This window comes from Melanaphis sacchari, unplaced genomic scaffold, assembly GCF_002803265.2.
Source record: "Melanaphis sacchari strain LSU unplaced genomic scaffold, SCAv2.0 Contig43_pilon_pilon, whole genome shotgun sequence".
NCBI classification, from domain to species: Eukaryota; Metazoa; Arthropoda; class Insecta; order Hemiptera; family Aphididae; genus Melanaphis; species Melanaphis sacchari.
The window spans coordinates 2,255,389-2,272,113 of record NW_020271284.1 but is presented as its reverse complement, the minus strand read 5'-3'; the positions used below and the strand labels follow the sequence as shown (position 1 = coordinate 2,272,113).

At 31.1% G+C, this 16,725-nt stretch overlaps 1 protein-coding gene across 1 annotated transcript; it reads right to left on the bottom strand.

Moving 5' to 3' along the window:
• Nucleotides 1-2,198: 2,198 nt before the first annotated feature.
• LOC112597692 (cyclin-dependent kinase 5 activator 1) lies at nt 2,199-16,125 on the bottom strand. Its single transcript, XM_025343857.1, has 2 exons — nt 14,981-16,125; nt 2,199-5,607 (listed from the first exon to the last, which is right to left on the bottom strand). Exons 1-2 carry the CDS (start codon nt 15,797-15,799, stop codon nt 5,272-5,274), a joined length of 1,155 nt encoding a protein of 384 aa, XP_025199642.1. The 5' UTR covers nt 15,800-16,125; the 3' UTR covers nt 2,199-5,271.
• Between the last annotated feature and the right edge of the window lie 600 nt (nt 16,126-16,725).

Below are 16,725 nucleotides of genomic sequence, written 5' to 3'. Positions count from 1 at the left end.
AACATGAGATCATTTGAAGCTTGCCTCTTATGTTTTTTTCATTTAAAAAAACAACAACATAAACAAAATGAAAAATTACATTTAACACAAATAAAACGAGAAAACGAGAAAACAGCGGTGAAAAATGATCATTCTGAATCATGGACACCACACAATATTTATAATAATACAATGGTCAGTGACTATATAATAAGTGATAAATAAGTGATGGTCAACGATATTGAAAAATAATATGATGAATCGAATTCAGTTTCATCGAAAATGTCTGCATTGAATCTTACCAAAGTCAAAAAATTAAATTTTATTCTGATGAATGCTTTATTTCAATTGAGAAATAAACATATAGCTTAAAGTACTTGAGAAAAATCAAAAAATCTCTTTAAGTCATAAAACCAACATTTGTGGTATTGATAATATACTCCGTTTTATTTTTTTATATTAATTTTATAACATGGACATTTTTGTTTTTATTTGTTAGTAGGAGTACATAATTTGATATTGTGATACAATATTGGCATTAAAAATGAAGTCGTTGGGCATCTGGGTATCACAAATATTAATACTGAACGTAAATAAGTACATTGCATTGTGTTATATTAAATAAATATAATATCCGGTGAGATTAGATTGGAAGAAGGTATCCAAATATAATAATATAAACGTTCGATTGTGTCTGGCTCTCGTTTTCCATTCTCAGAACAGCCATTTTTCGCCCAATTAATAGTAAATGCCTTAATGATTATTACACATAAATACATAATATCAATATAATTATAATAATTATACATATATATATATATGTACAAAACATAAACGGTTTAAAGATGTTCGATTAAATCGTAGAAATAATAAATATATTATAAATTTAATTTGTATGTGTGACATAAAGATAAATTATTAATAAATCGGTGTGGCCTTCGGCCATAATATCATAATAACATAATATAGAAATATTGGTTTTAATATTTTTTACATTGTTGGTTTCTGTCGTTTTCGGGTTGTACTGATAGAGGTAAATATAATAATGTATTCTAACCAAGAGTCTTGCTATTAGAAAACCATAAATTGATAAAAATAATACTAAAAACACCTATTGAAACTCCTAGAAAATTTTAATAATAGCGGGAAAACAATAAAATGACGAACATCTTATTAAAACGATTACGACATTAAATCTTAAATATACCTATCATTTAATACAAATATATTATATATAAATAAATACTTAAGTTCTAATATTCTTATAAACTAAATGTCGTGTCGGATTTGGACGGTTTCTCGAACGAGAAACTACAATCAAAATCGCGATCACGAGGACTAGTGACCCCACTCGTATTTTCGGTCGACGTGTAATAATACAAATATACTATACACGCGCGACCACGTAATATTAATCATAATAATAATGTTATGTCTAATAAAGAAATAAAAACGAACTGAACAAATAAACAGAAAGAAAAGTAAAAAATAAACAAAAACTACAAAAAGTCTACAAACTACATTTTATCCTCGACCACGAGTGCTTATTGACCACATTTTTTCGCATACCCTCCACACTGTCTTGTGGAAGGTGGCAATGCGGTCGCCCGGGAAGAGGATTTTTTAGTTGGATTATAAAATGGCCACATTTGTCACGGTAATGATTTAATTATCATCACTGGTACATGCTTAATATTAGGTATATAAGAACTTAACGTGTTAAGAAAAAGTATATTATAATATGTTATAATATTATTATATAAATTATTGTATTTTCAATATTGCACATAATTTATGTGCGATTATTAGATAACAATAATGTGATGTATAATGTATACTTAAATCCTATGGAATTGCATCTTCCCAGCCTTAAAAATAATTATGTTAAATTATTTTTTTTGTTTTGCTTTTTATTTTAATATTTTTTCTTTATACTTATAATACGACATAATTTATTTATCATTAAAAATAATAAGAATCTATTAATGTTTATTATACTTAAATAAAATATAATATTTAATATTGAAAAGGACTTTAAAAAAGTAGGGGTAAAAATATGAAAAAAATATTTCATTAATTTCAGTCTTCTGAAGGGAAAACGTACAACATAATAATAATAATAAGTACCTAATAACAATGTCAAAAAGATTAATTTAGTTATTAATTATGTAAATATATGCAATGCGTTTGGAACGCGTTTACATCATAATATTGTGTTGTCTACTTATATTAATATTTATTATGTATAATAAATGGAATGTTTTGTATGGAATACTGAAATTGTATAATATGATGGAAATGATATTTTAACGATAGTCGAATTAAAAAAAAAAATTGCTTTTAATTTGCCTATATAATTTTATTAAATTATGGCGCCGTAATAATTATATTGCATCGTACGGCTTCTCAAATTTAATTCGATACACTTATAAATTAAAACAACATCGTTTTATGTCTACCTATAATATAATATTTATAATATTTGTAATGTTATAACAAAATTAAATTAAAACAAACATTAATTACCATATACAATATTTTTGTCTTTTATTTAAAAATGGAGGAATTTTGAACCCGTGCTTTACGGTTGTCCAAACGACGAGTAAGTACGACTATGTGGAGAGGAGCAGCCTTGCTATTTGTGTACCACGTGCCCCTTCTCACCAGTACACACGTACACGCGTTTGGGTCACCACAAAATAAATAGTAAATCGCCTCGAAAATGTATAATTTTATTCAATGTTACGTTATTATATTATATAATGTATTCAAATTGAAAAAGTAAAATGCTTTTCTTCTGTTGTGCGTGCGATTATTGTATGAGGGGGAGGGTTATCACTGTTAAACGACGAACAATAATAATGTTTTTTTTTTTTTTATCAATATCGAATATTATTATATTTACACGACCTCGATAGAAAAAAATATTGTAAATTATTGCCAAAGAATTCGATAGTCAGACGTGATGGATGACGGCGAGGGATTAAAAACTGAAAAAATTAAGATATCTAAAATACATAATTATAATAAATATAAAACTACTCAATGGTTTCTTCGAAATATCATCAATTACTCTATACATTGTTGTTTATTTTGATTATTTCTAGTTTATTCAGTATAATATGTCTTTCGATAAAAAAAAATAAAATATTGATTAAAAGAAAAACCATTAGATATACATAAATTATATACACATCAATCGTTTTGCAAGTTCAATCCCCATGAACGTAATATTGTTAATGTGTTATTACTATATGAAAAACGCATAGGTATACAACGACTATAGTGTATACGTTTAATATAATGTATAATTTATATGTTTTAATCTAAGATACGCATTTAATGCCTGTAAAAAAATCCACAACGCACTCATTCTGAACAATTGGTCACACTATTGTTAAAAAGAGGACTAGGGGGAGGGCGAAGTTCTAAATGATTATTTGAGTTTTTTTTTATATTTCACATGTTAAAATAGAGGTTGGACTACATATATGTGTTTGTATTATACGCAGATAGCTAATTTTATATTTTTATCAGTTTTCAAAAATATAAGCCAAGTCGTACGTAATATATAGATTTTATTAGTTGGCGCTGCATAATAGCGGAAACTTAAAAGCGAAACGACAGATTAGTTTTTCTGTATAATTATTATTCTGAATGTTCATGCACCGCCATGAAAAAACCTGACATGGCACACGTGACCGACCCTATATATCATGCTTTCAGTCCCATCTTTTTTGTCAAAGAGATTAGATTTAAATCCCGGAGGCCTGCGAAATAGTTCCAAATGCTGTCTAAAATCATGCCCACGATTATGGCAAAATAACCTAAATTTATTTTTGAAGATTGTCACTGAATTTTTACCGTCACCGATGAGGTATATATGGAGAGAAATATGATTATGCGCATTTCAAAATATTGGTAAATTAATGGTACGATAAAAATGGCACGAGAGGAAAAAACTTCCGCTCCACTCGCATAATATAATATATACAGGACAATTTGCGGTGGGTAAGCGCACCCCAGACAGAGGGATTTATCGATTTGAGAACGTGGACGGACGTGATGGGTGTTGGTGGGTGGACGGGATTGCGCAAACGTTATACCTTGCGCATGAGTACATTACAATAATAAATAATGTTTACGGCTAACGGTGTTTCATCGTAATATTGTATGTACTACGCAAACTCCGCTTAAGCAGAATCAAAATATTTTCGTTCATTAATATACAATATCGTGATAATATATCATAATCAAACGATATACTCTCTAAACAAACTTCTTGAATTTAATACGCATTTATTATTGACGGCATGATACTAAAATTGTATAATTTTGTTGATTTAAATATATTTTTACATCGATACATTAAATAGCTGGTTTATGATAATATATTAACCGACAGTACATTACGGAATTGTTCTAACATCGTAGATAAACCATCATTAAACTACAGCGGAGGTAGCATGCGTAACAGAATTTTGCTGTTTCAACACGCTTGAAAAAATTCAAACTTAAGCTGTCAGACGGATGTTTCAACACATTATTACATTAGTTATTACGATTGGTTTCTGTCAATAAAAATTATCTCAGACATGATAAAATAAACAAGTGGGTCAGTAACAATGCAAGTGTTAATTCAACTGGACACATCCCACCGTTCCAACGAGAAGAGATGAATTTGGCTTATTGTTGAAATTTAGAGTGGTTGGTGAACACGACATGAATCATAAAGTTAATGACATATTTATGTACTTTTTTTTTGAAACCGTGGATTTAGATCGAAACTTGAAATTAGGGACACTACAGTTCGAAACGCATTTCAACAGAATCTCGAGTCAGATTAGCGCATGCTCGGTAAATCAATCATAGATCAATTTGAAACTAGTCCCCACGTCCCAAATTTCGTATTGAAACAAACCTTGTACATGGTGTCGTTTCGCAGAGGGTAATGGCCATCAAATGGCGACGGTGAGAGGAGGATTTTGCGGCTTCATATAATAATAATAGTAATAATAATAATGATAATAATTACAATGATATTTTATTTAACGCGGTAGACACTGTAGGAAGACGTGTTCCAGTACACATAACATGTGTTCTATAAACATTTTTATCATCGTGGATTGGACGATCGACAATATGTAATTTTATGACAATATTAATGGCGATGCGCGTTACCGTTGCAAATGACAGGTGTTAGAACTGCTGCTAACTGTGAAGGCAACGATGACACGGTTTGTACTGCATATTTCGCGGTGGTTATTGTGAACGGCGATGGCGGCGCTATCATTACGCCGACTGCAACACCGCGTTGAGCGTGCCGCAGGCTTTCAGTTCGCTGAAGATCTCCGTGAAGTACGCGGGCTCGGCGTTGATGCGCAACATCTTGGCCGACATGGTACGGACGATGCCCAGGCACCGGTCCCAGAATGCGTCCCGACTATCCTCGACCAGGAATGGTTTCAGCGGATACGATATTTCGTTGCCCATGTACGAGTACGCCAAGTACAAGCATGTGAGCACTACAGCTTGCAGTTCCGGTTCCGTGGCCACGCGTTCGTCCACCAGCTCCCGAACCAACATGTACACGAACACCACGTTTGCCGGATTTATGAACGGCACATCCTGCAATAATGCAAAAACGATATAAACTTTATTATAAAATAATGACGAGTGACGATTATATTTATAATAATATATTAGATATATATTATATCATTGAAAAGCCACAATATAGTTTATAGTTTATATCGTATTGTGGATAGGGATCAAAGTCTAGTTTGACGTTCGACTATGAAGTAAAATTGGGGAGAAGAGTGAGTGAGGATTTAAAGGTTTAGATTTTTTTTGTTTTATAGTGTAACGTGTAATGGGACGTGTAACTTTGTCGCGTTGTAGGATAACTAACGTCTGTCAGTAATATTACACTACTATAATATACATAATAATTTTAATTCCAACAGTTCAATGACACATTTGATTTTTCCAAATGTTTTAAGTTTAGAAGTAGGTGACACTATCGGGTCGTTGTTACGGTATATTACAAGTATATAAACACCTATGATATTTCAATAGTAATAATAGTAGTGATGCACGTTATAATAACAGAAATTATTTTATCAAACGGCGTCATGGGTAGGCAATTCAGACACACAGTTTGGTTTCCGTTTTTTTTTTTTTTTTTCTAATACCATATTAAACATAATAATATGAGTAGGTATAATAATATAATATATTGCCAAATAGGTAATATACGTTGTGTTTTATCAGTGATAGTGACTCACATTATATCATATAACAATCCACAAACTTAGAGTTAAAAAACGGTAAATGTAGTTTTACTTTTTTTTTACAATATTTTAAAATATAAAATTTCAAATGTTATTAAATTAAATATGTAGGCAATAAAATAATAAATATTTGTACTTAAAGTATTATTTTTTATATTAGAATATTTCTTATATTTTCAACATAATGAGTTTTAAAATATTTACGTTATAAAGAAACACATTTCATAAATTGGCATAGTTGTATTGGCATTATAATTTAAAATAGTAAGTTTTTGTAGTTTATAATAAATTAATAAGATAAAAAAAAAATAGTTTAATAAATGAAAATATATAATGAACAAAATTAATAAAATGATATACTCAAGTAGTTTTTTATGATAGAAGAGTAAAGTGTTTTAAAATGTATTTTTTTTTTTTTTTTTTTGTCATCGTATCTATAGGTATATAATTATAATGATAATATTAACTTTAATTTAATTAAATTTTTTCTATTTATCTAACACCCCATCAATCATCATATATAAGTCACTTAACTAACAAAGTATCTAAACTAAACAACCGAAATGTCAATGGATACTTTACAATATCATGGTATAATATTGAATGACTGAGTTCGACAAATCTTCAAATTATTATTTTATTATCATACAATTATAGGAGAAACCATAAAAACTGATAAATCGATTGATTAATAATCACTTTTTGTTATTTATGTAGACATTTTCAGTTATTTTACTTAAAACAAAAAGTTATAAAAGGTTGAATTAAAAAAAAAATTAAAAATCTATAAACCCATTAAAAAAAGATAAAAAATAAATTACAAAAAACTGTTTTTATAGTTTTATAAAACGTGTTAAAAATAATAACTTTTTACCAATAAAATAAACCGTTCCCCGTTCGATATTGTCTCGATATTATGATATTATAATTTTATAAATAGCTGTACACTAGCGGTTTTTATGCTATATAGACACCATTACTGATTTAATTGGTTACCTACATTCAACGGTTGGTGTATTATAATATTACATGTTATAAAACAAGTAATGGACTATTTATAGCTATTATAGTATTATGTAAGTGACTTTACAACGTATACACATATATATAACATGCTGCAATTGTTTTATGTATATATTTATTTTCATGAAGTAATATAATTCAATAGTTCTTTATTTGACAATAAAGGAATTTTAAGTACTGAAAATTCAATGTACTCTCTATTTTTTATATTAATGTCAATGGCATATTATGTATAATGTATATAGTATATATATTTATGAAGTCAATTAACAATAAAATAAAACATTATTTCAATATATATTCAAGCAATGATGATCCATATTAACCTTATTATTTAATATTATTATTTTATAAAAATTATTAATGACATATATGCAATTTTTTTCAAAATTTATATCTGTAATTATAAATAGTGGTTAATGATAAATCAAAAAAAAAAAAAAAACAATCTATTTATCTAAATTTTGATACAACCATGTGACTTTTGGTAGACCTTTTTTCATGCTTTATAAAATCTTCATTCACTTATTAAGCATATTGTAATAATGAATTGATCATAAATTATTTATTAGTCCATTTAAAATAAAAACTGAAACCTAAAAAATATTAATTGATTGATAGCACTACTAAAAATTATCAATAAGATAGTTTATAGAACCAGTATTATATATATATATATACATACAATATAAATGGACTTATTTTTTACAAAATAAAAAAAAATGTTAAGATAAAGTTTATTTTTAATTGTTTTCATATATCTGTCAACTATTTAATAGCTTCAGGGGTAATTAAAATTTGTTGTGTTAGTATATTACACATATCAGAAATATAATTTTTAACTTAACATAATTAAATATAAAATTTTAAATCAAAGAAACATTAAATGGAGCAATCATTATAAGTAACGACTAATAAAACAACCTATATTTAAAAATGAAACAATAAATGTTATTAAAAAAATTATATAAAGAAGTCTTAAGTAGGTACCTAACAATGATCAATTAACTATTAAAGACTTTATATTGTCGATTTTTTTTTTTAAATAACACCCTGGTTATAATGTTATAGAGTTCCTATGAGGTGAGTAACCTATGACATACTGTTGTCTAAGGTTTTAATAATAATAACATTTTATATATTATTCAAAATAATGATAATAAATGTAAAATTTAATGATTTAAAATATAATTGTTAATCATAGTAATATTACGTTAGGTTAAGTTATATTAGGTATTTATTTCATATTTAAATAAAATACATCTTTAAATTTTTTCTTTTAGGTGATTTCTAAGAGTCTTTAAATAAGTAAGTTTTAGTGTACAAGTACACTTAAGACTTATTACTAATACTCATATTACTATTAGATCTCATACACACGAATATATTCGCATGTCTCTATTTCCGAATGTGAGTGGATAAAAATTAAATCCGTATATTTTACACGAATGGATCGCGTCGATTTAAGCTACCGGAAATCACCGTAGTTGCTATGTAGCCGGAATGATGAATTAGATTAGATAATCGCCGTCGATGAAGTGGTTTCTATTCTATTTACACGCGGTTTTCATTTCTCTCGTCTCTACAAACACAGCTATTGTGCACGTATTTAGTATATTATGTATTAAGCGCAAAGTACATAACCATTGCTTGCACTATGTATTAGTTAAATCTCTTTAGTTTATACTCATGTCATATAATTTAACTGAATGATTACGTATTTCCATGTAAGGAGATTCAAGTAGATACGGTATTAGTTATACTTGATATATGAATACGAAACAACTCGACTTGGGTTCCCTCCTTTTAGTTTTTATTATTGTAAAACTATTATAAATAAAAACATATAAAATAATTGTAATAACACTGAAGGCCAATATCGTTGATTTACATACGTAAATGAGGTATGAGAATAAATGCATAATATAGTATGCAAGTAATACAATTGTAATCCTGCAAAACAGTGACAGTTATCCTATGGTCTATCTTATCTGTTTGGTCTATGCTTTAGTTACACAAATACAATCTGATAGATGTTAGAGTTGTTGAATATTGAGTGATTAATAAATGTAAACATTTACCATAATGATTCATAATAGTATCTATAATATACTTAATAAAAAAAAATAATGACTATAAAGAATCATTTTATAATAATTTGTTGATCCTACACGGTTTTGGCAGTCATGAAAATTAAATGCCCATGGATTTATCTTTTATTAAATTCCGTTGAATGTAAACTAAATAAATTTATATTTTTAAATACTTTTTATTTATTAAAAAAAAAAATATATATCACGATATCTTAATTCAATGTAAAGTTTTTAAACTTTAAAATTTTTCATGATCTACACATTTAGCGGTGAATTAAATACACCTAACTTTTTTTTTTTATAGATTTATCCGTTACCTTAGTAATACTGATATAAAAAAAAAACAATTATCAATTATTATTAGAAATTATATAGTTTTTTAATTTATACATATTAAGTTAATGTCAGAAGACAGAAATATAATTTATACATTAAATCAGAAAACCAAACGCGTTACTTAAAATGTTAGCATTAGGAAACCAAAGTTAACACTGATGCATTTTGTACGGACAACGAAGTGTGCGAGAAAAATTAGTTTTCTACACTAAGAAATTTGAAAACCTTTAATTTACCATTTTATTATAACTCAGTTTTTTCTATTTAATTAAAAGTAATCTAAAAACAAAAAATTAATCAATATACTATATCTCATTTAGTCACGATGCATATACAATATGTATAAATAATAAGTTATTTAATCAAATTCTTACTTTTAAGAATCATCTTTTTAAATACCTATATTATTTTCACAATTTAAAAAGTGTCTTATAATTATACATATTTTTTTCTTATAGAAAAATAGTGATATAAAATAAAGTAGAACGAAACTCTTTTCCTTTAAATCTTAGACACATATTCAAGTTAAAAAAGAAGTAGTAAAAAGTTCATTATAATTATTTATTATTATTATTATTTAAAATAAAAATATAATGTTTTTTTTAATTAAATAAATGAATTGACGTTTTATTGAGTCTTTATTCTTGAACAAAACTAAAAGATTAGTAGTATGTGTAATTGGTTGCCATAATTTAAAAATTCTCCAAAAGGGGTCGTCACATAAAATGTTTGCAAAATTTTTGTTTTAGAAATGTCATTTCAGGCACGTCACGTTAAACCAGAAATTTACTAACGTGTAAGACATTTAGACATATGCTGTAAGATAAGTGGAGGTGTACAAAAGTGTATACAATATAGCTATTCTTCGCTTGGCGTTTATTTGAACGAGTATATCATTAAAACTTGTTGATGTTGAATTTTGACATTCAGTGTGCGTGTATACGCGATATATACATATATCATGTGTCACAATTCACGATGATGATGAAATATTAAGTGAGAATTTATCGTATTATATTATGTTGTTATTTTATGAAATTGATGATAATTTTACGTGACAGGGTGGCGTATATGAATGATTCGTAAATCATCCACATGGATACACTGTGCAATTTATAAAATAAGCTACATCGCCCATAAACACAAATATCGGTACAAAACGGCAGGGTACTTTTCTCGTTGTCTGATTATGCTATATTATTGACTATCACCTCAAATTAGGAAATATTATTGTGCGTAATTAAAATCAGCACTCTATACACTCAATAATAATTATAAATATAAAATATTTATACATTTTGATAGCTAGTCAGCAGGTATATTATAATTCATATCATTATGAATTTAAAATAATTTGTATACATGCTATATTCATTATCCACACCCAAACACATATATTACCTAATCATAAATCGATAAAAATAAGAGGTTAACATTCAAAATCTAAAGAAAAAAAACTTTTAGAAAATAAATTATAAGAAATAACGTAAATAATTTAAAATTTTACTATATCTCTGTGATTTATTACAAATATGTAACATATTTTGCAATGTTTTATTTGTCCATTATATTGTGATTTATAGTCTTAAATTAAAATTGCTATGATAAATTTATTTTATTGAAACATTAAAAAATCGACTCGTATGATGTTAAATTTATTTTAAAAAATATCTTAGAATATTTGATAACACTAAATTATGTGAGAACGGTGGGCACAGAAAATTGTCGGAGTTAACAGTCGATTTGGTTATTTTTTTATAATTTAGGTGATGGTAAAAATAATATACAACAATTTAATTTATATATCATAACCAAAATTTATATTTTTGTATTTAACAAGTTAAATTGAACATTTTTGAGCATACGTTTAAAAAATTGTATATTGCTTAATATTTCTACACACGTGTTTATTGCAATTTACAAAATATGCTTTAAACTTAAAATCAATATAATACGGTTATAGTATATTTACGAATACTTAATAGGTTAACATATTAAGTCGGTCATTGCTAAAATATTCTATAACGACACTGACCTAATTTTTGATAACATCATATTATAATAGCCCCGTATAATATAAGACCACCTATCAAATTACGTATATTCAACTTTGTTCGATATTTACGAATGCATATTAAAAATATTTACTTATTTATTTTCATAAATTTAATATCCTTTAATTATTGTTTTTTCTCTGTAGCGCATCTTATTATTTGCATATTATATATTATAAAATTATAATAAAGGAACTATGGTTGGATAGAATAGAATTTTCTTCACCAATTATAACCTTTTTATCCTTTGTTTTTACAGATTTCTATGATACATACCGATATTATAATATTATACATTTTTCATACATTATGCGTTTATTTTATTATATTAAAAACCATCACATCAAAGTTAAAATTAGAATTATGGATTTTAAACGCCAAACTTAGTTGGTAATCGACATTTGTGTACATATTATATGTATATTTTAATAATGTATATTGTTATATATTATATTTGATTATAGTATACTCAATGTAAACTATAAATTAAAAAAAAATGCAGTATATTAGCCTTTGAAATAGCTTAGTGTCACGCACACTTATCAATTTATTGATGGTTCATTCGACACAAAGAATAGTTCATGATATGTATTTATACGAGGTATTTATAGTTCCAGAACAGCTTAACTTATTCAAATTAAATTTTATTTTACTAAAAAAATTAGAATAATAAATAATTGTTTTACAACTATAGCGGAAACTAAACTTTGTAAACATACGAGTATTGTACTCTATACAGTAGTGATTAATTTGTTTTGACACTTAATTTTTTTGTTTATTTGCCGTTTGAGAAACTTACATTTTGAAATTAAAGAAAAATCGTATATACACTTGTGTATTGTACGTTTAAGTAACCTCGCGCTATAGCTGTTGATTATTGCAACTTTTATTTATTTGTGCACTTGTTACTTGTTTGTCTGTTCACCGTTTGCGTTTCATTAAAACTTTTGAAGAATGCAAGTGCGAGTTAAATGTAATTATATTTCAGATAACTATTCTACCAAGATTTTACTTAGATAGTCTAAATTATAACCTCATCTACACATAGGTATACAACATGAACACATACGTTTTATGTAAATATAATATACAATCTAAGTAAACATCATAGTGGTGTATTATATGTTTGATATTTTTACAACTACAAGGAACTCGTGGTGTTTAAGTGATTTATTTACATCTTATTGTACCTACTTTTACAAAGCACTAAAACATGTAATCCTCAAAAATATGTGACTATAGCCAGTAGTCACATTATATACGTCTATGACCATAGTTTCCGGATTACATATTACACGACTACTCGTACACTATGAAACACGAACAAACACAATCGGGAGGTTGGTATTAAAATATTTATCGATAAAATTCGATGAAGTTCGAAAGTCACACGGTCTAACCATGGTAAGCGTTGACAGAGGCGACCATCGACCATATTATTATTTACGGTATGCTGTTTAGTGTTTATGTTTATTTCATTTTTCATTTCCACAAGTGAATATTATATATAAAATAATATTGTTCAATACAGTCAATACAGAGACAAAATCTCGGCCATAAATTTCGGTTCAACAGTTTTTGCATAGCTGTTCACGAATTTATATGCCAAAATTGTAATTCTATAATACCACGTTATGTTTAAATAATATTGTGCGGTGGTATAATAGGGTTGATAACCTCCAATCCAAAAACATGATATGCCGCCTGTTTAAAGAGGATCAACAAAGTTGCCTGTATTATTTACAGGTTCCTTGTATGAACAAACATTTTCATACACGTCGATGACCGTTATTTGGAAAACACAGTATGTATTGTATTTACAAATTAGATGATATATGAGTTTGTTAAATAATTGTTTTATTTTTAATATTTTTAATAGTTTTAAAATACAATTAATTAATTTTTAAAATTTTTAAAGCATTTTATACTATCGAAATACATTTTTTTGAAAAATTTTAATGTACTATAATTAATGTTTCTTTTGTTTTTATAGCTGTAAAAGCGACGTGTGTGTATAAACGTGTCTAATTATTATAGATTACATTTTGTACGTGCGATGATGAATTATGAGAAATTCTTTCAGCAACTCATGGAAATATAACATAACATGTATAACAATTAGAGGTGGCATTATGTTTATGTCGAGACGACAAGTGTTGAATGTGTATAATACACAGACATCGGAATTTTATTTCACCCTCATTTTCCGGATGGGGATAGAAAAAAGTTTGTATTCTATATACAATATGATATAATACATTTTATCGTATATACTCGGGAGACCACGGTGGTAACTTCCAGCGCGGCTGCATAATAATAATCGACATACGTATATATATATATATATATATATATATATACGTATACAAAGTAATTTATTGCGACGGTGAGCGAAAAACAGGGACGGTGTTCGAAAGGGGAAAATTGCGTTTTTACTCTCTTAAGTTATAGTACACGTCATCGGACCGTCAACACGGCAAAGAGTGTTACGAAATTCGTATAAAATGTATAAGGGGAGAATGACTGAGGCCGCGTGTGCGTATATACCATAATAATATATAGAGTCTTGGTGGCGCCGGAGGGGGTGTGCAGTAGTCAACGTGGCAGTGTAAGAGTGACGGTGGCGGTGAACTCGGCGGCGCGTAAATCACGCGACGCGCACAGCCTGGCACTGAAGAAGGGGTGGTATAGGGTGTATATATATATAGATAGGGAGTGACTGACCAGGGGGAGGGTTACAGATGGGTGGGGATGATGGTTGTATGACGGGAGACGTGAAGCGAAAGCGAGGGTTTGTGTGCCGATCGTAGGAGGGGACGGGTCGGAGGTGGGTGGGCACACGCGAGAGGGTCGAATCGTTTGCAAAACGGTGGCGGTGGCGACGGCCCTTTAAGAATATTTATATATATATATCGACGAGAGCACAATACATTATATAGATACGCAATACGCTTATAAAATATGCACGAACCTGTCCTATATAATGCATCCACCTTATTCCGAAAACAATATTTTGCTACAAATCCGTCTTGTACTATTTTATTTATAACATCCCCGTTTAAGAAAAATAAAAATAAAAACAGATAACCTCCCTACACTCTGAAGTATAATATATTATATGTATATATAACTAAAATATCACCATAACATAATATTATGATACACTAAATAAAATATGCAGCTAAGCTAAAATGCGCATTACCTGCCATCCCTGTATAAGTAGACTCCTGTCCACCGTCCTCAACCACATGACCGCGTCGCCTGCTTGGAAATCGTTGAGCTTGTAGCACTTGTGGTGCAAATAGATGCCCAGGCACTTGAGCAACTCGGACGTGCTCGCTTGTATGATAGTCTTCCGCGGCACGAGGTTGTGGCACGTGTGTGACGGAACCAGCGTGGCCCTAGGCACCAGTTTATCGGTGCAGCCACCGCTGCTGTTGTTGTTGGCCACATCCAGTCCTGTGGTGGTGACGGACCGACGGACGCCGTTGGGCCGACCACCGCAATCGACGTTGGCGTTGGTGTCTACCAACGGTTGCCGGCCCGCCAACAGTTGCTTGGACTTGACGCCGCCTCCACCGCCGGCTGTGCCACCGTTGTCCAGCTTCTTCTTGTTCTGTGACGTGCTAAACCGTTTCCAGCTGAGTGCGTTGATCAGGGCCGAATGTTTTTTCAAGCTCTTTTCCAACGCGCCTCTCTGCTGCTGCTGATGAGGTTCGCCGCCTGTTGTCGCCGTCTTACAGTTATTTTCCGAGTTGTTGTGGTGGTGGTGATGGTGTAAGTGATTGTGATTGTTGTTGTTGTTGTTGTTAATGATGTTATTATTTATGGTGTTTATGTTTATATTAGCTGGCAGCATCATGGATATGCTACGGCCGGCCATGACGTCGGCGTGCCGACGTTTCGTCAGCTGCTCGTATGTAAAGCTGTTGAGCGTGAACTCAGCCGCGCTGGCACTGCTGGCCATGGCCGGGTACACGGATTTGCGGTCTTTGGGGCTGATACTGAGCACGGTTCCCATAGCAGATAGCCGAGCTGGAAACGGCGCGGGCAGGCTTGAACACGCAGGCGGTGTCGCGAGTGCCGGTGCTGCAGGTGCAGCGGCGATGGCCGGCACAACCCTTGCAGGTCCCGAACGGCGGTTTTCGGGTTGATCAGATGTGGCGGCGGCACGTCCTATTCGTACTGTTATCGTTATCTTTACCGATTTCGTCGTTGTCGACGACGTATTCGTCTTTTTCTGCGGCTTAGTCGTCGTCGCCGCCGCCGTCGATGTACGCCGCTCGCGCGGTGGTCCTAACGGCGGCCAACCATTGCGATCGATAGCGGCCGCGGAGCAGCGTCGCAGGCGGCGTCCTTGCGGCGGCCGTCCTCGCAGCTGCGGTGCTGCGCATTCGGTGGTGTGCGCAGGCTGATCCGCTGCACAGACACACCGTCGGACGTGAAGCGTACGGTATAGGATCGCGAAGTCTTCGTGATTATGACCGCGGGACAATGAGCGCGTGCAAATCGGCCGCGAACGACCTGCGCCGCTGCTGACGACAAACGTCGCGATATTATTATCGTGCGCTGCGCGGATTGTCGCGCGTTCGAGACGGGGCTGACACTGACTAGTGGTGATTTCGGGTCATCCCCTGCAGCACACTGGTGCGCCGACGACTAGCACGCACCGACCGCGTACGCAACACAACGAACGTCGAGTGTACGTGGGTGTACGTGTGTGAGAGGGTGCGCGCGTGTAGCGGTGGCGGCGGTGGCCGTCGATAGCGGAGCGCGCGCGTGCGAGGGTGGGCCCGGGGAGCTTTTTACGACGACGACGCCACCGCGCCGCCGTAACTCGAGGCCGGTCGATACGCCGCAGAACGGGCGCACGCGCGCCGCGCACCGCCGTCCGCGTATATATCGCGCGCTGTCGTATTAATTACGCCGAACCTGCGATTTTTGAAC

What these genes read in the sequence shown, in the direction of transcription:
- LOC112597692 (XM_025343857.1), bottom strand. Translation starts at nt 15,799, where the DNA reads ATGGGAACCGTGCTCAGTATCAGCCCCAAAGACCGCAAATCCGTGTAC. An exon ending in TACTTATACAGGGATGGCAG is followed by an intron (nt 5,608 to 14,980) that starts GTAATGCGCATT and finishes GCATTATTGCAG; the next exon opens with GATGTGCCGTTCATAAATCC.